Here is a 21,845-nt window from a genome sequence, read left to right as displayed (position 1 = left end):
AGGTGATAAAAATTAAAATTATTTTTTTTTCTCTTACCTGCGCTGATGATAATCATTGTTTGGATGGGGGGCTTTTATCCATTTCCGTAGTCGATCAGTAGCTGAACTGGGTTCCATACAGTCACAAAAACAAATTAACAGAGAAAGCCACAAAAACAAAAACACAAAATAAATAGCAAAAACAAAAGCGCCAAACTTAATCCGTTCCGGAAGTCCGTTTGACTTCCAAAATGTTCGAAAACCAAGGCGCAGCTTCTGATTGGTGCAGCTGCCCCGGAAACAATAGCCAAAAGCTCCATCGGATGTTCGGCTTCCAAAAAACGTTGGAAAACCAGAACACTTCTGGGTTTTTGGCATTTGAGTACCAAGGCATTTGAGAACCAAGGTACCACGGTATTTGGGAATGTCACCTTAATCCTTCTCTGCCTTGCAAGATACCTTCTGGAGAAGAAAAGGCTAAAGATTAAACCCTGCACAAATCCAGAGTGGAGTCCCTAAGATGGTTGGATGGCACTTTGTACGCCTCCTTCCAGCAGCAACTGCAGCCCAGCTGGTGCCAGGCATCTTGCTCGGCTTTCCTTTGGAGCTCATCAGCGAGGCTGAGAGGGGGCGTCTTGTCATCAGCAACCCAGGACCTCCATACACACTGCCCGGGTTTGCGCCCAAGGGAGGTTACTTCAGTGGTGCTAGTGCAGTGGTCTGGCTCCACCCCTGGAGGCACGCTCCATTGTCTCGAGGCAGAAAACTAATCAACATGGCCATTTTGCTCTTACTGAACTCTGCTGTGGGCCCAGAAATACGCATGCAATGAATTTTTTGCCCATTCCCCCTTTAAATGCATGTGATGTGACTTCGTTTCTTCCTCTGTCAACTAGAAATAAACGTGCAGATACAATACGATAATCTTTATTGTCATTGTCCCATGCAGAACAACGAAATTGAAAAAATCTACATCAGACATTCAAAAACCAACAAGCCTGCTATCCCAGCCTGGTTAGCACCCTAAAAACTCTGATACCCCATAATTAAATACAATATACTCCCATAGAGACTACCTTACACTGTGTTTAAAACCAAAATTGCATTTGGATAGAAACTGTTTCTCAGGCGGCTAGTCCTAGTCTTTATAACCCTGTACCTTCTTCCAGAAGGCAGAAGCTGAAAGAGATCATTTCCAGGGTGCATGCACTATCCTGTACTATCCGCAGCTTTCTTATGACACCTGGAAGCATAGATTTGATCCAGTTGTTGTGGAGTCAGGCCCCTTCACCTTTTTGTGTGTGTGTGTGTTCTGCTTTCACAGATACCGGCCTCTGCTTTCAGCTTCTTCACCAAGGAAGGCCAACCCGTCCGCTGCGACATGGAGGTCCCTGATTTGGGCATCGAGCTTCAGTGCACCCTTGCGCCTGACAGCAGCTGTGGCTGGAGCTGGAGGGTCAAACATGGCCAACTAGAGAAGAAGCCTTAAGGGAGATTGTCTCTCCCCTCAACACTCCTGTGATATCCCCCATGGAGCCAGATGTGGTATCTGCAGATAGCTGAGTGTTGAATATTGTTGGTGGTTGTAGGTTATAGGTTTGGTTCTTCTCTGCTTCTCTGCTAGCCCTTGTGTGCAGCCAGGTTTATGGGCTGGGTGGCAGAAGAAAACTGAATTATTGTGTCTCCGTTTATGAAACTGACCCAGAAGACTAGGAAGAATGTGATCTACCGGGTTGCGAGCAGGCGGTCAATTTCTTAACCCAACCGCCTTCTACCAATCCCAAGGAAAATGGGAAGTTCTGATTTGCCCAGTGGGGCTTAGTAAAGTTCCCCAAACCCAGCAATGGGCTTAGAGGTGGGGAACCTCTTTGGAGACAAAGCACATCAGGTCACCTTGGCCAACTCACTTTCTCATCATCATTCGATGCGGCACGCTTGTTGCTGTGCAAAAAAAGTTGCCCTGAGCAGCTTGGAGGAATGTAGTCAGCAACATATATCTGATTCGCTTGGGAACTTCCTCAGCGAAACTGGTAGCATGCTGCACCTTCTGAGAAAGCTCAGAAATCTTTGTTGGAAGATTTGTTGTATTAAATTTCAGTTGCATGGCAATTTCCCTAGCTATGCAATGGACAGCCAGCTTTGGTTTTGCGCACCATCCAGTGCCTATGGCAGCCCACCAGTGCTTTGATGATAAGAGCACCTGCCCTTGCTGCCTGCCTTGTGTGGCCAAAAACCTCAAAGGCCTTAATATGCCTGAGCCCTGTTTGGCTTGGTGAATCACTATTTGGCCAAATTTTGGGGAGCTTAAAATTTCCAGGGGGCAGGGGGATTCTTGCAGAAGTCCAGGCATCAGATTTCTCCAAGTGCCCCTTTTGGGGTGTTTGAGGGGAGTTTTCTGTGTTTGGCGTAAAAACACCACCAGCCTTGCATTCAATCTCATGGAGAAATGCGTGACAGGATGGGAAATCACTTAAGTGTGTCTCAGTTTGTTCATATAATCCGGGCCTGTATTGTTTGTAACCCACCAAGCCCAATACACCTTGGCAGACATGTACCGTAGCCAAACAGTTGCTTTGTAGGTTTTTGCAGCCCCTGGACAGGCAGCAAGAAGTAGGAAGTTTGATTTTTTTGGGCTTAGTGGGTCAACAATTGGGGGAGCCTGATATGCATCCCATCATAGATATGTTTTCAGCTACAACCCCCATTGGTGATTGGTGAAGTCCGACACAGACATTTCAAGTAGAGCTCCTTACGTTTAAAGGTTTTGGTTCCATTTTATTTTCTTTTTCTGCCCTAAATAGAGAGAACTGTATGTGTCTTAACAGAGTCAGGGCTATGCATGCTTACTCAGAAATATTCCCACAGTAGTCAGTGGGACCTTACACCGAACTAATTGTGTACATAGATAGGATTGCAGCCTTAGAAATCCAAACTCTATAGCAGAAGAGTTTTAGGCAAAATGTAAACTTGAAATAAAGTAAGCAAATCAGTACAATATATATGATTTTTTTTTAATATAAAAAAATTCTGTGTGCATATTGGCACGGTTGATCTTGTAGAGTTTGGAGTGGCTTTATTCTGTGCCAAGTGATGTGGGTAAATGAATGAAAGTGACTAGATGAGGCACTTCATTAGGAGGGAAGTGGTACGTCCTCTTTCCTTATGGGGTACAAGGATGTCCTGCTATGACAAAGCCTTGCCTGAAGCCTACTAAGCTATGAATCTGAACCCACTTCCTTGCTGAGCTTCCTGTCTGGAATATTAATGCCGCCTACAAAATGAAGGCTGGCTAATCTCAGCCACAGCCATGGCACTGCAGGGATTGGAGACTGGAAGGCAGCCATTCTGGGATGGCTTTGGCCATTCTCAGGTGGCATAAAATGGTTTGGTTTTTTTCTTTTCTTTTGGAGCTAAGGTTATTCTATCCCGTTTGGGTTGATTCTGCTGTCAGGCAAGGAAGCTGCCTCTTTCTAAACTCTCTGAAGTAGGGTAGAAAAAAGAAGAGGTGTGTTTTTAAAAAGGAAGGGCATCATAGGGCATCTTCATCCTTTTCCAAATCACCTGCTCCCCAGAAGAGCTTCCTTTTCCCAAACCTCCTTTGGTGTACACGTGCCAAGAGGAAATATTTTACAATAAGCCACTTTAAAGGCCAACATCGTTTCAGTCCAGCCTTCGTCATGGTGTGCGTGGCAGCCAGCACAAAGGCATAAATTGCCATCAAGGCTGCGGTAAAATCAGCAAACCAAGGTTTACTGCGTTATTTTTACAGGAAAACGAACAGAATTGGTACGGGCGCCACCTGGTGTGTAGAAGAGGCACTGCATTAGCTTAGAAGGGAAAAGGCTGGGCAAAAGGAGTGTGTTTTTGGTTGCTACCGAGTTAAATAGCAGGGAATTCACCATTTAGAAAAGGAAACTAGGGCAGGAATGCCTACACTCCTAGCTCCTATAGTAATCTCTTTGTCCCATTGCTCTTCTCTGCAGCACATTAGACTTGCATCCTACTTAGCCTTGTTCAGTTCTTGCATGCAGCTGCTGAAAGAGACAGTGGAGACAGGACAGGTTATCTACCTGCTTTTTGAGAAGCAAATGTTCTTGCTCCCCATTTAGATTGGAGCTCATGTGCACTTAGTGGTCTCCACTAGCCCTGTGGCTTTACAGCCAAGGATGGTCCTTTTAGTCTATACCATTTACTGCAGGAAGACCTTCTGGAGCAGAGGTGGGGAACTTGCGGCCCTCTAGATATTTTGGGAAATATTTAATCCTCCAGTGCTAGCTCCTGGGCTTCTGAGTGCTGTAGTTTAGCAATACAATCAGCACCATGGAAGCCTAGAGTGGGTAATCTGAAAGCACTGATGCTTTGCCTTGCTTTCATTCATTCATTTCATATATATTCTTTCCACTTGCTCTGCAAGTTTGCTTTAGGAAACTATCATTTTTGTCAAAGGGTTGGCTGTGCTGTGCTGTACTTTGTTTTCAGAAGTTTGAACTGTGAGCTGAATAGCTGTGTTTTGCTCTGCAAGAACAAGACCCTGCAGTCTTTGTCTGCCCTTCATTTTGAAATGGCAAAAGTATTTTTTGGGGAGGGGGTTCCTCTCTTTGAAGGGCTGGAGAAAGTCCTGGGATATGATCGCAGCCAGACTCCTCTAGACTCTTTGGTTCTTGTAGATCCAAGGGATCCGGTGCAGGGAATGTCAGTTCCACTCAAATTGTTGACATCAGTGGGGCAAAATAGTTTTTAAGATGGGCACATGCCCGCTTTTCTTTGGATTCAAGTCAGTTCTGCCAGTTGCCAGACCTATGCAATACTAACAGTGGCCTAAATCTGTTGTTACCTTCTTTTGCCTTTCTGTGATGTTCCAGAACACCATGATAATGTATGTATAGCTGTTGTGGAAATGAAGCAAAATTACGCCTTTGGGGGCAGCAACTGACTTTTGTGGCGTTTTATTTTATTGAACAGTGTTGTGCATCTTGGGCAATTCTTGGTTTGGAGTGAGGTTGGTCTTAATGCTCCAGGTTTGTGGGTCCCGTGTCCCAGCCATTCCCCATGTCCCAAAGCAGCGCATGCCAAGTTGTTTCACCAGGTTTCTCAACACGAGTGGGATACATGACGGCAGCTGTTCTGCTGCCACTTACTTACCTATCCATGCAGAGTCACAGATTATATATGTGCAAGTCTGTGTGTATTCCTCCCCTCCCACCCACCGCCCAAATTAAAATGTCCATTGAGTCCATCCAGCATGCTAAATTAATTAGCTGGATTTTTATTAGAAAGACTATAAAACAGGGCACGATATAGACACCCCTATTGTTCGTTCTCTAGCACCTAATTGTGTTGTGTTGCAGTGTGACAAAAAGAGATTTCACTTTTGAAATACTGTGCGTAGAAAATATTGTAATGTGGATACCCTCAGCCAACTGTGTATATCTAGGCACCGCTGCACTGCTCCCTGCCCTGAATTTTGGATGGAGATACAGTTGTACCTTGGATCCCGAACACCCTGCAAACTGAACATTTTGGCTCCCGAATGCTGCAAACTGGGAAGTGAGTGTTCTGGTTTGCAAACATTCTTTGGAACCCAAATGTCCGACGTGGTTTCTGATTGGATGCAGGAACCAACTTGATTTCTTGCAGCAGAGGCAGCCTTGGGGGGGGGGGCTTAAAAATTGGAGTGTACCTTATGACGTTCTTTGCCCTCCAGCAGACTGCTGGCACTCTCTTTGAACACAGGCACCGTTCGCATCTTCAGAATACATTTATTATTTGCTCTCATGGTTAACTTGCTTTGGATTAAATGCAATTCACATAACCATATATAAAAATAATGTATACAAATAGCAATCATACAGGGGCGTTTTGGTCCTCCCCTCCATGATTCAAGGCATTTCTAAAAACAATAGGTTGCACATTCAATTCTTTTCCTAATATCCCCTTCTCCCGCTTCTCACCCCCCCCCCCGCCCTCCCAAAGTGTGTGATGAAACAGTGTCCAAGGTTTCTGTTCTGAGTGTATATGCCATGATTGATTTTCTTTTCTTTTCTTTAATCTGCTTTTAAGGTTACAGGAGAAAGCAAATGCTAGCCTAAGTCTAAACCGGGAGTTTCTAAGCGGGTGTGAAGGCTAAAGCCGGATGAGCAGATGAAGAGTAGGGTGTTGACTTTTGCATGACTTTTAAAGAAATTGTTCCTTTGCAGCTGAGACAGAACAGGGGGGCTGTTAGGTATGCAGGTCAACACCCGCTGCTGTGTGCATTTATTGCTGCAAAGCTTGCATGCTGGGGTGAACAGAGTAGGAATGCAGCTCTTTGCCCACCAACGTCCTCTGTAGGCAGAATCTGTCCCAGGGGGCCTGGATTTGTGCTGGGGTGGATGGGATGGGCTATCTCTCTTTTGGAGTTGTCACAATCTCCCCTCCCCACCCCCAGATAAGAAAAGGGCATGAGCTGTAAAGACTTGCAAGTGCCCTTGTCCCCTGGGAACCCACAGAGAACAGAGCTGCCGAAAGACGTTACATCCTGGGTCTGTTAGGATCGCCCCCTTGCTTCAAAGCAAGGTGAGCTTACCCCTTGGTCTGCCTTTGTAAGCAGAGTGGCTCCACGATGCAGAGTCCTTCAGACAACCTGACCCTCAGGGCAGAAATCTTACCCCCTCTACAAATTCATTTGCTGCTTAGATTCCTTGGGGGGGCGGGCGGGGAGAGGAACCAGCCCTTTGTGCTCTTGGAAATTATAGCGGGTATCACCTGATTGACCCAATTACCTCTACTTTTAGTTGGGGGGGGGGCTAGAACCCAGGGCACAGGTTGGGGAAAAAGCACCAGTGGAAAACCCCGCAGAAATGGCGACACCACGTGGCAAGAAAAAGAAAAGCAACTTCGCTCCCCCGTTTTGATTGTCACGAAGCCTCTGAGCTTCTCTGCATCAGAGCGTGTTGTTTTCAAAAATGCCAAAGTGCCGCCTGTGCCAAATACTTAAATCCTGAGAGACTGTTCCACGGACCGCAACTGCTTCCTAGGGATGGCTGTTGTGCTAGAATAAGAAGCCGAAATTATATTCATAACTTTAACCAAACATTATACTTAGGAACATTTACGCCTGCTGCTTAAAGCCCAGTCTCCTTTCCTCCTTAGTGGCTGGGCACTTCCCATCTTACGACGTGCACGAGGGGAGTGACTTCAAGTGGTGGTGAGGAGCCTTGGTGGAAGGAAGGACAACTCTGGTTGCTTACGTGCACTGATCAAACTCTTGTCTCGTTGCCCTCATGAAAATATGGAGGGCAGCAGAGACTCCTGGGTCATCTATAACCACGACAGCCTTGGTAGGGGCTTAAGACTGCAATCCCAGGCATCCTCAGCCAGGCCTGTGCCAGCCGAAATGTTGCAAAGGGAGAAAACTACACAGGCTGATCGCCCTCTCTACAGCATAAACCTGAAGTGCTGCCTGCCGTTTGCATCCTACAAGGCCAAGGCGGTCGTGGCACCTGTCCAAGGAGGTTTAAAAAGTGCTGGAGCTGTTTTGTACAGGGTGCTTGCTGCCCCCCACCCCCCTGGCAAAGTCCTTGTGGACCCCCTCGTTGCACCACTTCAATGGCTTAAATGATCCTGAGGTTACACATTCCTGGGCAAGTAACCTTCCTACAAGCGTACGATTACTCGCTCGGATCAAACAGCACCGTTCATGTCAGATGGGAGAAAACTGGCCTGCAAACACTGGCTGTCTTCTCCAGGCCAGAGGAGGAAGTGGAGGATTAAAGGAGACTGAAATGGCCCAGCTGGATGAGGCGGGGGAAAGGGACAAGGGCAAGCTGGGGGTAACAGCTAGCAGGGAGGAGGAATCAAGACCCTGTCGGTTCCGCTTCCTCTCTCCAGAGGGAGTCTGCAGTCGCAAACATTCCAGGCTGTGGAAGATGCTCGTTCTTGGCTTGGTGTTGCATTGGCTGGACTTGCCTTCCAGAACCACCTGCTGTCCTAGTTGGCAGAGCAGCCCCTGCCATAGTTCCACCTTAGGACCGTCCGACGTGGCCGAGAAAACGAAGTTCAAAACGAAGCAGCGTTGATCCCCGTTGGCAGGAGAATTGGCAGGGTTGTTGTGCGCATAAGCCCACAAATGGCTTTAAAAGCGGAAGAGGAGAAGGAAAGGGATCGTCCTGCCCTGAGTTTTTGTCGTTCCTTGGTTGTGAGGAGCTTTTGGTCCAAGCCCGTCGGCCAGGAACCCCCAGTCCTTGCCTCGCACCCCCAAACCAAGGCTTGGCTAGCTTGCTGTTCTCATTCGGGGCTGTCACAGCGAGATGTCGGCAGTCACCTGCAGCGTCTGCCCCACGGCCCGTTTCCTGGCGCTGTGCCGACCGGTGTCCCCCCGCCGGTACGGCTGGTTGCGCAGGCCTGCCACGAGAAAAAACAAAATGCCTAGTTAATTGTTTTGGGTGCATGCATTCAGACCTGCTTGGCTATTCGATTTGCCCTGCGCTGGTTTATCCCTAAAACTTCTGCAATGCAGAACGTGCAGCGGTGTGTTCCCCTCCCCTGACTTTTACATTGAAATACAACCTTGGAGGCGACCATTGAGAGGAGGAGAGCGAACTTGCTTAACTCTTTTCCCATCCTCTTATTTGTCTTCTCAAAATTGCTTTCTTCCCTGCTCCCCACAACTGCTTTTCCCACCGACTGGAAAAAAAGATCCAGGAATGACCATCCCAATTTGAGCGTTCGGCACATTCTTGGCACCCACTCCTCTGTTCCTGATGGCAGCCTTCAAGGCTGCTTTTCATTCAAAAACTAGGGGAAGGAAAGAAACACCCCTCTGTAGGCAGTGTGATCTTCCGTTTTTTTACTTACTTAAAATCACATCTCACTTTCAGACCTAAAAGGTTTACTACCCTGAGAAGCCTGAAGTCCGTATCGTGATAACTGCTTTTCAGAATTTTTGACCTGGCAATGCATTGTGAATCATGGTGTGTGGGTGTGTGCTATGCAAAAATCATGATGTGGGGGGGGGGGGGACATTAAGCCAGCCACTGCTTCTCTCGATTCCTGCAGCTCCTGCTAACTCTGCCGGCTCAGCAATCTCCTGCCTCATGCAGGAGCCAGCGAATCGCAAGGGCAGGTGCCGGCAAAAATCACGGTGCAGGAAAAACCGTGAAACCAGCCAATGCCTCTACATCGCTTCATCCTTATTTCAGACACAGTGATATATCAGTCTATTGTGATTAGCTGGTTATATATCACATTGTTGAAAACCATATATCACCCAGCCCTAACACTGATTGTATGCACACACACACACAGCTTGAACTCCCTCACGTATTCACTCAAATGTCTGGCTAGATGCTTCAGCTATTGCAGGGCTCATCCCAGCACTGGAAGGAGTCGTTTCAGGGCATCACCTTTACCTGCCGCGATCCCCACCCCTCGGCTACATAAATCCACCATTGTGCCTTTGATGCAGCACGTTACCTAGAGCCACAAGCTACAGTGGGCTCTCTTCATTGAAACTGGCATCGCAGAAGAGGCGAGAAGAGCGCTTGCCTGTCCGAGCAGTGAAAGGAACGGTCTTCAGTGCTAAGTAAAGAATAGTACCGGAGGGAAAGGCAAGGAGATTAAGAAGAGGAAGAGAGACAAAGGGCAAGTAAAGCAGGCAAGTAAAAGTCCCAAAGCAACCAAGAAGGTGGTCTCTACAAAGAGGCAGCTAGCCTCTAAACGGCATCTCTGCATTCCACAGCAGTTAGTATCTGTCACGGCTTCTCTCTAAATGATCCTGGAAATTGAAGTTCATTGAGAGCACTAACAAATCTCTGTTGGAGGTTCAACAACCCGCCCTACCCCTCTGCCCTGTCTACAAAACCTCTCCACCCCTGCAGTTCTGTTCTGCCAGTTTAAGTCTGTGGTGTAGATGCACCCTTTGAGAATCTTTGGGCAGGAAAAAAAAAGACATGAGTGCGCTTAGAAAGAGTGCCAGGCCCTGCAGCGATTAGTAAAAGCAGACAAGCTGGTTTGCAAAAAGAGCAGAAAGCAGCAGCAGCAGCAGCAGCAGACAACCTCTCTTACAGCCCCACCTAGTTTTGCGGGTGATGTGTGTTTGTGTGGTGTGTCTGGGCATTGGCAAAATGGGGGAAAGCCTCAGAAGTCGCTTGTCTCTCAGCTTAACCGACTTCGCAGGGTTTTGCTGTGGGAATTGGATGGGAATGGGAGAGAAAAGAACTGTGTATCCCACCGCCTTGAGCAATCTGGAGAAAAGGTGGGATACAAATGTGATTAACAAGCAGGTGGGTTGGGGAGAAGAAAAATTAAGGATGCCCACTAATGGTCAACTGCTCAGAGAGCCCAGATCTGAAACGATGGAAATTAAATGTGTAGCCCAGGCGCACACAGGCCGGTTAGACACTGCCAAATATTTGCTCCAAAAAAAGGCATGGTGTGGTCTCAGCCAAATAAGGGCTGGGGTGTGTGTGTGTGTGTGTGTGTGTGTGCGCGCGCGCGCGCTCAGCAGAGCACCCTTGGACCACGCAGTAAAGCCTGTGATTGCCTCTTATCCTTACCCAGATATGGTCTGGGGCTCCATGCAAGATCTCGTCTCATGGAGTTGTAATGATCAGGAGAATGGTGATGAAGCAGCCCAGAACTACATGGGGGGAACTTGTCAATGATCTCAGGGCAGCTGGGACCATAGGTAAAGGTAAAGGGACCCCTGACCATTAGGTCCAGTCGTGGCCGACTCTGGGGTTGCGGTGCTCATCTTGCTTTATTGGCCGAGGGAGCCGGCGTACAGCCTCCAGGTCATGTGGCCAGCATGACTAAGCCGCTTCTGGTGAACCAGAGCAGCACATGGAAATGCCGTTTACCTTTCCGCTGGAGCGGTACCTGTTTTATCTACTTGCACTTTGACGTGCTTTCGAACTGCTAGGTTGGCAGGAGCAGGGACCGAGCAACGGGAGCTCACCCGTCGTGGGGATTTGAACCGCCGACCTTCTGATCGGCAAGTCCTAGGCTCTGTGGTTTAACCCACAGCGCCACCCACATCCCTCAGCTGGGACCATAGTCACCATGAAACCAGTTGGTAACACACTATGCTGTGAAGGACTGAGATCTTGCAAAGCCTGCAAGGTCCCCTTGCTCAAGACAGCACATGTCTGCAGTTTGCCAATGCACACCTGAATGACCCAGAGGAGAACTGGGTGAAAGTATTGTGGTCAGATGAGACCAAAATCGAGCTCTTTGGCATCAACTCAACTCGTCGTGTTTGGAGGAGGAGGAATGCTGCCTACGACCCCAAGAACACCATCCCCACCATTAAACATGGAGGGGAAAATATTATGCTTGGGGGTGGTTTTCTGCTAAAGGGACAGGACACCTTCACCGCATCGAAGGGACGATAGACGGGACCATGTTTCGTCAAATCTTGGGTGAGCACCTCCTTCTCTCAGCCAGGGCATTGAAAATGGGTTGAGGATGGGTATTCCAGCATGACAATGACCCAAAACACACAGCCACGGCAACAAAGGAGTGGCTCAAGAAGAAGCACATTAAGGTCCTGGAGTGGCCTAGCCAGTCTCCAGACCTTAATCCCATGGAAAATGTGTGGAGGGAGCTGAAGGTTTGAGTAGCTACACATCAGCCTCGAAATCTTACTGACTTGGAGAGGATCTGCAAAGAGGAGTGGGACAAAATACCTCCTGAGATGTGTACAAACCTGGTGGCCACCTACAAGAAACGTCTGACCTCTGTAATTGCCAGGAAGGGTTTTGCCACCAAGTACTAAGTCATCTTTTGCAAAGGGATAAAATACTTATTTCACGCATTATACTGCACATCAATCTCTGACTTTTGTCTTCTGGGTTTTATTCTGTCTCTCACAGCTACAATAAACCTACCGGTACAATTATGGACTGGTCATTTCTTTGTCAGGGGGCAAATGGGCAAATTTAGCAGGGGATCAAATACTTTTCTCCCTCACTGTAGAATTGTAGAGTGGGTCACTCTAGTACAAGCCCCTCTAATGCAGGAATCTGTTTGCCCAATGTGGGGCTCTTAACCAGTGAACCTGAGGTTAAGAGTTTCACGCTTTACCAACCGAGCCACCCCAAATTGCACAGCTCAGAAGTCCCCGGGAAGTTGCTTCCCTCAGGTGCTACGATTCCACGCAGCTCCCACTTTGCCCGGCCCATCGCCGGCCCTCCACGGAGGATCTGCCAAGACTTCAAAGCCCGCTGGTAAAACAAATGGCCTCCTTCCTCCTCACCTGTAATAATGTCCTCAATGGCTCCATCTTTCTCCTCGTAAATGAGGGGCTCCTTCACCAGCTGCTTCTTCTTCAGCTCAGAAATGAGGTCCATCTGCTGCCGCTTGGCCTTGTGGGTGGGAGACTGCCAAGAGAGAGAAGCGGTTGCTGTGGTTACGCAAGTACCAAGAGAAGACGATATTTCTCTTCGCAGGACCGGCCTACCCATCAGGCAGCTGTCCAAGGTACTAGATATAGGGGGGGGGGGGACCGGTTTGCGGCTTGTCGCTGCCGAATACCATCCATTGTTCGATTTTGTAAATTTTTTTTTACCCAGTCTGTTCCCATGGGCTTAAGGCAAGAGATTTTTATTTTTATATTTTTGCTTCAATATATATTTTAATTTAAAGTGAATCTTGACAGCAGTACACCATAAATTCTTATTTTGACACTCGCCAAAATAAGTCACCTGGAAAACCTGCTTCATGTGACAAAGTACAGAAGGCTTGGTCACATTTAAATCGCTGAGAAATACTATCGCAAACTGTAGGAAACATTACATCCATAAAGTTCCCCCCCAGTCCTCTTATTGTAATATTGCACACTGCAATTGCTACATGGCAAACTAGCGTAGCACAGGAATCGAGAACAAAAAAGCCACAAGTCTGCAAATAACTGTGAAACGGTATTAAAAAGTACAAAAAACCCTACAACAAATATGAGCCAGAAAATATATCAAACCCTCCGTTAAACAGTAAAAATAATAATAATAATAATAATAATAATAATAATAATAATAATATAATTTTATTATTTATACCCCCCTAGGTGGCTTACAGCACATAAAAAATGGTAAAACATTAGACATTAACAATTTCCCCATACAGGGTTGCCTTCAGATGTCTTCTAAAAGTCAGATAGTTGTTCATTCCCTTGACATCTGATGGGATATAAAATTCTTACTAGTTTTTTTTTCCTGAAGGGGCACTTTGAGGAAGGGGGGGAATTCAAAATGCTGGTTTTGACCCTTAAAACGGCTCAGGACTGCAATACCTCAAGGACCGCCTCTTTCCATATGAACCTGCCCGGACCCCGAGATCATCTTCTGAGGCCCTTATTGGTGTGCCGCCTCCTCGAGAGGTGCAGAGGGTGGCAACACAAGAACGGGGTTTCTTTGCAGTCTGTGGAATGCTCTCCCCAAGGTGCCTTCACTATACACCTTTAGGCGCCAGGCAAAAACGATCCTTTTTAACCAGGCCTATGGTTGATCTGATTGACATCCTATGGCCTTTAAAATGTGTGTGTGTGTGTGTGTGTGTGTGTGTGTGTGTGTGTGTGTGTGTGTGTTTTGTGTGGTGGTGGGGCTATCGGGTTGATTTTTAAAATTTTTATTCTGTATTTTGTGGTTTTATATCTTGATTTTATTCTGTGAACTGCCCTGAGACCTCCAGGTATAGGGCGGCATATAAATTCAATAAATAATAACTCCTCCACTCTAAAACAGATTGTCAGTGGGTCTCTCCATACATCACTCTCAGCTTTACACAGTGGAAGCTGCTCCATTGGACTGAAAGGGGTATTGCCCCTCTGACCTCATGGCTTCCCTAAGCCAGACCCCATTTGCCTGCCTGCCTGCCTGAGCGGGGGAGGGGGAACGCTGGGGTCTAAAACACGGAGCCTCTTGGGCTTGCCGATCAGAAGGTCGCCGGTTCGAATCCCCGCAACAGGGTGAGCTCCCGTTGCTCTGTCCCAGCTCCTGCCAACCTAGCAGTTCAAAAGCACGCCAGTGCAAGTAGATAAATAGGTACCGCTGTGGCAGGAAGGTAAACGGTGTTTCCGTGGGCTCTGGTCTCCATCATGGTGTCCCGTTGCGCCAGAAGCAGTTTAGTCATGCTGGCCACATGACCCAGAAAGCTGTCTGTGGACAAGCGCCGGCTCCCTCTGAAAGCGAGATGAGCGCCGCAACCCCATAGTTGCCTTTGACTGGACTTAACTGTCCAGGGGTCCTTGACCTTTACTTTACGATCAGTCCAGGGAGTAGCACTGTCTACCAGCTTCTCTGTCTCAGTGCTGCCCTTGTGGATCTTGAAAAGGTGGATGAGGACAGACCTAGAAGAGTTGGCTCTGGAGCCAGCTACTCGTGGACTCCCTCCTGCAAATGGGCACCAGTCACCCAGCTACCATATTTTCGACAAACAAGCTAGACATTTCCCCTGCAATCCACACCTGTGGTTGCAAGGATGCACTTCAGAAGAGCAAGGATGCACTTCAGAAGAGCAAGATGCCGTATCAGAGAAGCTTGGGAGCCAAATGGGAATCGGATACATCTGTACGTCTGCCGCTGTTGCCCAGCGCTCTGTCTAGCAAAGTCAATGCTTCTTTTAAAAAATATATTTTACCTGCCTCTCCTCCTCTAAAGGCCAAAAGCTGTTTCTGACAACAGAACGAGTTATATGAATCCTGCGAGCAGAAAGGGTTTTTGGCTGAGTTTAGATTTGGTCCCCAACACAAAATCCAATGGCTGAATACAGTCTGGTGGGAATTCCAGAACTCTTTTAATTTTGAGAAAAAGCAGAGGGAAGGGAGACATGGTTTTGGAAAGGTGTTCCAACATGTTAACACCTACCTTTGGAGCTGCCTTTTCTTCCTGGTTGGGGGAGTTCACCTCTTCCACTTTGGCCGCTGCTTCCTGCTTCTTCCACAATTGGATATCTTCTTCCGCTTTCTTGTTTCCGGAAAGGGAGAGAGAAAAATAACCTTCACTAAGCAATCGCAGGTACATCACTGGGTGGTGACATGGCTCACAAACTCAGCACATCACAGAGTTATCAGATTCGCAAGTCCACCTTTCCGGAGAACAGAGTTTTAAAACTCATCACACACATTCTCCCAGCATTCATTGCCAGGATACAAAAAGCTGTTCGGGTCTCAGGCTGGCTAAACTGCTTCACTTTTCTCCAGCAGAGATACTCAACATTCTCTGGTTTCTGGAAGCTCCATGATCCTTGAGTTTTCCAAAAATATTTGTTTCTTTCTTTCTTAGTTTACAAACTAATGATATCTTTCTGCATACTTAAGAGAGGCCTTCACCTCTGCAAGAACCACCACCTTATTTTGGGTGGTCCTGCTTTGCTTCCACAATCTGAAACAGTTAAACTTTGTCCTTTATTACATGACCTGTAATAAAGATAGGGAGGGATGGGGGTGTAGAAAACCTTTTTGCTAATTCAGCTGTTGTAGTTCCAGCCCTACAACTGCCCACTGGGGCCACCAATGGTTCTCATTTGTAGGCGGGGGGTGAGGAATTTCCCCCCAAGGAGAGCCTTACCTATCCTTGCCTCCCTGTAACAACATCAACAAGAGCTAGTCACTTTTTCTATTAAAGTTATTCGTATCAAATGCTATCTAGGAAATGGAATATAAAAACTAGGGAGAAGTTCTCCTTTCTCCAGCTCAGTGGTTCTTAAAGGGTGTGCATGGCACACTGGTGTGGATTGAGATTCAAGGACAATCAAACATTTTAACATTTCAGGGTAGTATAGTCTAGTATCAATATAATTTCTGTTTTAATTGCAGAATACAGAAAGATATATTTTCAAAATGCGAGCATCAAGTAACACTTCAAGCTCACAACTCTCATTGAGTTTGTACTCATACTTAAGATACATTGCAAGAGGCTCACTTATAATTATATTTTTGGGAATGGTTCATGTTCTTATGAAGCTACATTGTTCTATACTTTCTGGATGTCCCATGATCATATTTCAGCCCACACTGGGCCAAATATTCCTGCATTGCAGGGGGTTGGACTAGATGACCCCTGGTACCCCTTCCAACTCAATACAGTCATACCTCATGTTACATTTTTTCAGGTTGTGACCCGCGGTGACCCAGAAGTACCCGAAAGGGTTACTTCCGTGTTTTGCCACTCATGCATGCGCACAAGTGCTAAATCACGCTGCACACCTGCGCAGATACGCCGCTCCAGGTTGTGGGCTTTTCATGTTGCGGACGGGCCTCTGGAGCAGATCCCATTTGCAACCAGAGATACCATTGTACTATGATTCTACTACGATTATAAAGTAGTTGTGTTCTACGTCATAAGTCAACCACTACTAGGAGCTCTTCTTTTTTCTTATAAATAAAAAAATTGGTGTGGTGTGAGCAATTTTTTATTTTGAAAGAGTGGCCCAAAGAAAGAAGCTTGAGAACGACTACTCTAGGTCAATCCAGTAATTCTTAACGACAACAACAATTTATACCCTGCCCATCTGGCTGGGTTTCCCCAGCCACTCTGGGCAGCTCCCAACAGAATATTAAAAACACGATAAAATATCAAACATTAAAAACTTCTCTGAACTAAACTATTTCAGTAAACTAAACTGTTTGGAAGACAGTGGCCTCGTGTATGTGGCCTACCACTGCAACACATTTTATTGACCCTGTAACTACTACAATAATCCTCAACACTTAGCATTCACATAACATGATTTAAGAATGCAAAGTCCCCCGTCTGCGTTATGTCGGCAATCTTTACAAAAGCTGGTTGGCATTTAGAATCTTCCCGATGCAAATATAAATATGGGACTCAAGGAGTGTGGCTCACAGTCAATAAACAGGTTGCACCCAAGCTAAAGGCAAGAGTTTTACCTTGTATGCCTTGACGAAGCGCACAAAGGTGGGGAAGAACATTGTCGGAGGGGTAGTCTTGGGGTTTTCCCCGAAATACTCCACTGTCGACTCGTAGGCTTCCTGTAGAGAAAGAAAGAAAAAACCCCACAGAGTCACAACCCTGAATCTCGGGGCGGCGGCTGTGTCAGCAGCGACACATTGCCTCAAATTCGTTTCTTATATTTATCGGCTGCCCTGTGCAATGAGCCTCTTCTCTTTGAGAACCCATGGATGATGCCAGCTTTGACATCAAGGTTTGTGGGCTTCATTTTTATTGGCAAAAATGGCAAAGAGCCTTGCGGCGCCTTAAAAACAACATGCACGCACACACAATGGAATAAGCTTTCAAGGAGTTTGATGCATCCACACAGAGACAAACATCCACACGGGCGTGGAGAGGAAATGGGGAAAAGGTGGAGCTAAATGCCAACGCAATATATATATAATCTCGGGCAATTCAATGAGAGCTTAAAGGTCAAGGTAAAGGGACCCCTGACCATTAGGTCCAGTCATGACTGACTCTGGGGTTGCGGCGCTCATCTCGCTTTATTGGCCGAGGGAGCCGGCGTACAGTTTCCGGGTCATGTGGCCAGCATGACTAAGCCGCTTATGGCGAACCAGAGCAGCGCATGGAAACGCTGTTTACCTTCCCACCGGAGCAGTACCTATTTATCTACTTGCACTTTGAGGTGCTTTTGAACTGCTAGGTGGGCAGGAGCAGGGACCGAGCAACAGGAGCTCACCCCGTCATGGGGATTCGAACCACCGACCTTCTGATCGGCAAGCCCTAGGCTCTGTGGTTTAACCCACAGCGCCACCCGCATCCTTCTAACCCCTATACCGCTGCCCAAAAACTGAGATTTTTTTTTTAAAGCTCAAATCTCCCCGTGTTTTGAGTTGCCACGACAGTTGCCATGACAACCCCTTCTGAACTAAGCACCGCCTCTCTTCCTCCTCCTCCTTCTCACCTGTGCAGTTTTGCCATCGGCCTGGAGCTTCTCCATCACCTCTGTGTTTGCCTTGAGGAAGTCCTTGAGCACAGCGCTGTCATCCTGGCGCATGAACTCTTTGCGCGTGAGCTCCATGCCCTTCTGTAGGCCCCGCACATCTTGGAGCACGCTGTCCAGGGATACTGCGAGAGCCAAGAGAGAAAGAAGCGTGAGGCGAAGCTGGCCCAATCAAGCTGCCATGGCTCCAATTAACACTTCTACCTAGGGGGAACTTCAGAATACAGTAGTACCTCATGTTAAGAACTTAATTCGTTCTGGAGGTCTGTTCTTAACCTGAAACTGTTCTTAACCTGAAGCACCACTTTAGCTAATGGGGCCTCCCGCTGCTGCCGCGCCGCCGGACCACAATTTCTGTTCTCTCTCTCTCTTTTTTTTTATTAATATTTTTTATTAAATTTTCCATTTTAACAATCCAATCAATTCACATTAAGTATTCCAAATTATACAAATACATTTCATATATTAGATTGGAAGTTAGATTGGCTTCGACCAGAGCCAGGGCCTTTTCAACTCTGGCTCCGGCCTGGTGGAACGCTCTGCCTCATGAGACCAGGGCCCTGCAGGATCTGATTTCTTTCCGCAGGGCCTGTAAGACAGAGTTGTTCCGCCTGGCCTTTGGCTTGGAGCCAGTTTGATTCCCTCCCTCCCCCCCCCTCTCTCTCTCTCTTTCCCCCCCTTCTTTTCCTTCTCCTCCTGCGATGAGGCTACATTTTAATATTTTAATGTTCCATTATTTTAATTGTTGTGTTTTATTTTTGTTTTTAAGTTTGTAATCATTCATCTTGTTTTTATTATTGCTTGTAAGCCGCTCTGAGCCCGGCCTTGGCTGGGGAGGGCGGGGTATAAATAAAAAAATATTATTATTATTATTATTATTATTATATAGTCCAAAAATTATATTTCTTTGTTGGGGCTTCCCATGCTTCAAGTTCAGTGGGGTTCTAATCATCTTATGTTTCTACTGCCTAGAGTTTCCAATAGTTCCTTCTTTAAATCTTCCTGTTGTTATCCTTCCTTACGATTTCTGTTCTCATCCTGAAGCAAAGTTCTTAACCTGAAGCACTATTTCTGGGTTAGCGGAGTCTGTAACCTGAAGTGTATGTAACCTAAAGCGTATGTAACCTGAGGTACCACTGTATGTATTTTTAAGGGTATTATTATTATCCCCTCTGGCACATTCCCATGGCCAAAGGGAGGGAGCTGCACCCCATCCTTCGCTGTAAATTTCTCCCCTTGCCCAGAACCCTCTGGCTCAGAACCTGCTGCTGCTTTTTCCAGGAAGTGCAGGTCATTGGCGAAGTTTGTGAGGTCGGAGTATTTCTCCTGGATCACCCGCACGATGTAGTGAAGCAGCGTCTGCTTCCGGTCTGTGGATTTCATATCCAGGAGCTACAGAGAGAAACAGGGTCAGAATGGGGGTTGGGTGAGGGAGCCAATCTCCAATAGTTCACAAAAACCACCTGGTATTTCTCTTGCTAGTACAGTTGTACCTTGGAAGCCGAACGGAATCTGTTCCGGAAGTCCGTTCGACTTCCAAAACGTTCAGAAACCAAAGCACGGTTTCTGATTGGCTGCCTTCAGGTATAGTGGGCTGAGGCCGTTTAGGGCTTTAAAGGTCAGCACCAACACTTTGAATTGTGCTCGGAAACATACTGGGAGCCAATGCAGGTCTTTCAGGACCGGTGTTATATGGTCTTGGTGGCCACTCCCAGTCACCAGTCTGGCTGCCGCATTCTGGATAAGTGTTTCTTGTGGCTAACACCGATCCATAGTATGAGAATGATTTGCCACTGAATCCCAATCCCACCCCCACAGTGGTTTTCTGGGCTGTTCTGGCAAACACAGAGGTCCACTACAATCTCGCACAAGGCCAGTGCGAGCCCTCAAGCTGACCCCCTGCTGCCATGACATGCTCCCCAAAGAGCGTGCCAAGTCTTCCATGCTTCCCCAACCCACGTCACTTACCGCGTCAAGGCTCTGCAAGCGGAACCCATAGGCTGCTCCCCGCTTGCTGCTATTCAGGTAGTTCCCAAATGCCAGGACAATCTATGAGAGACAACCAATCAATCCAAACCAGTCCCAGACGGCTGGGAACACTCGTTTGGATCTACGAATCCCATTTCCATGCAAATGGAACTGCCCACCGTGAGAGGAGGCTGTCTGTTGAGTATCTGCATGATTCACTGTTCTGGGCTTACCTGCTTCCGAAATTAACAGAGCGCTCTCATAGCAGCAACTCAGATGGAAACAGCTCCTGTGAGGACACCTCACTCTAAAAGCCAGCCTTTTCCAATAATTTGTGTCCATACTTGCCATCGGAGGGTGGGGATGTGTCTCAGCTCTCAGAATTTTAGGATGTCACCAATTTAATGCTTTGGGTTTGACTTGTGGGCTTGCTTCTTTGTGACTGAGCAAACCCGCCCTTATTTTTAAGGAACCTCACCTCCAAAATCTGGCGCAGTTTGGTAGAAGCCTTGAGTGACATCGAAGCAGCGATGATGGAATTGAGTTGCTGTGGATGGGAAAGAACGAAGGCACAATCAGTTCCCCTGCTTTGTCTGACACCTTCCCTGCACCAGCTCTATAGCCACTTTAGTGGAGCTAACTCAAAATGCAGAAAGTGAACTTTTTATTCCAAGCCCTGAAGATGCCAAACGTCTGAAAATTCAGATTTATTCAATATTATGGAGTCAAACGTTAAGATTTTGGAAGGGGGTAAATGAAGAGGCGCATTGGTGTACTGAAACTCAAATCTTAGGGAAATGTCTTAAGTTTCATTTCCACCCTCCCTACACAAGTGTTTCCTGTTTTATATCCTCAAAAGAAACCATTTATATTATGAACACAAGACCGGAGGGGGGGCACTTCAAATCCCTGAGTGATGTGATGTCCGTTACCACTTTGCTAGGGCCTAGGTAATAACAATCCTGTTATATCCCATGGCTGATCCCACAAAGCGCCTTGGCAAAGGTAAGGGCCGGCTCAATACATTTTGCTGCCTGAAGACGGCACCTTCCCGCAAGGTAAACAAAGAAGCCAATCAGACTGGCAGTTGAATCGTACTGAATGAAGCATCTTCCACGGCACTTGAGGGCAGCAGGCTAGTCTAAGGGGTACAGGGCAGCTCTGCCCACCCTGACCCCAGCATCTGCTACCTTTTGCTTCATTGTAAAGGCTGGCCCTGGCAAAGAAGAAGAAGAAGAAGAGTTTGGATTTGATATCCCACCTTTCACTCCCTTTTTAAGGAGTCTCAAAGCGGCTAACATTCTCCTTTCCCTTCCTCCCCCACAACAAACACTCTGTGAGGTGAGTGGGGCTGAGAGACTTCAAAGAAGTGTGACTGGCCCAAGGTCACCCAGCAGCTGCATGTGGAGGAGCGGAGACGCGAACCCGGTTCCCCAGATTACGAGACTACCGCTCTTAACCACTACACCACACTGGCGCCTTTGCCCTTCATTTGAAAGACTCATAGAATTCATCAGCCAGATTCGTCCCTGTGTAGTAATGGAGGCAGAATTCCACACAGAGAACTGGCACAGCCCAGGTTAGACAGAAGGCAGATGCCTGGCAGTGCCATAACTAGCCATTTCTACAAGTGGGGAGGCTTCCAATTCAACACGCAACGCCTCCTCCGCTAACAGGCATCAGGAATGGCTTCAGAGCCATTTAAAAAGGCACTGCTGCTCAAATTCAAGACATTCTCTGGACTGGTGTGTCCTGCTAGCTTGCTGATTTCTGGTGTCCCACACCTCCGAATTTCCCCTCCATCTCCCTGCAGTGTTGAATAGCTAAGAGGGACGATACTCCCAAAATTACCAAGATTGTTTCAGGGGTACTTAGCCGAGAATTTTAAAGCTAAATCTAAAGTTGCCTGTTTGATTCACTGGTGGTTATCTAGCCTTTTCTATATATTGTATGTGTTCGGATTGTCAGTGTATTTGGATGACTTTGTACAGTTTTAGGATTTCGCT

General features: G+C 47.1%; 2 protein-coding genes across 9 annotated transcripts in view; one reads left to right on the top strand and one right to left on the bottom strand.

Moving 5' to 3' along the window:
- MAP3K14 (mitogen-activated protein kinase kinase kinase 14) overlaps positions 1-4,908 on the top strand; it is a 37,259-nt gene extending 32,351 nt beyond the window's left edge. Inside the window, exon 16 of the mRNA XM_083709219.1 lies at positions 1,304-4,908. Within this exon, the coding sequence (XP_083565345.1) occupies positions 1,304-1,468 (165 nt within the window). The 3' untranslated portion in view covers positions 1,469-4,908. The remainder of the gene's footprint in view (positions 1-1,303) is intronic.
- An 810-nt stretch (positions 4,909-5,718) lies between these two features.
- Positions 5,719-21,845, bottom strand: part of FMNL1 (formin like 1) — a 114,132-nt gene continuing 98,005 nt past the window's right edge. For 6 of the 8 annotated variants that reach the window (XM_083709099.1, XM_083709102.1, XM_083709103.1 and 3 more), the window contains 8 exons: positions 20,318-20,386; positions 19,840-19,920; positions 19,134-19,263; positions 17,833-17,996; positions 16,844-16,945; positions 14,820-14,918; positions 12,215-12,338; positions 5,719-8,361 (listed from right to left, as the gene is read on the bottom strand). In XM_083709099.1, coding sequence (XP_083565225.1) covers positions 8,258-8,361; positions 12,215-12,338; positions 14,820-14,918; positions 16,844-16,945; positions 17,833-17,996; positions 19,134-19,263; positions 19,840-19,920; positions 20,318-20,386 — 873 coding nt within the window. In that variant the 3' untranslated portion in view covers positions 5,719-8,257. Of the gene's footprint in view, positions 8,362-9,432; positions 9,538-12,214; positions 12,339-14,819; positions 14,919-16,843; positions 16,946-17,832; positions 17,997-19,133; positions 19,264-19,839; positions 19,921-20,317; positions 20,387-21,845 lie in introns of all 8 variants that reach the window. The other 2 variants (XR_014557428.1, XM_083709100.1) reach the window with 2 other exon arrangements.

This window comes from Podarcis gaigeae (assembly GCF_964106915.1).
Source record: "Podarcis gaigeae genome assembly, chromosome: 13".
Taxonomy (NCBI): Eukaryota; Metazoa; Chordata; class Lepidosauria; order Squamata; family Lacertidae; genus Podarcis; species Podarcis gaigeae.
The sequence above is the reverse complement of the archived record's forward strand: the minus strand, read 5'-3'. Positions and strand labels throughout refer to the sequence as shown.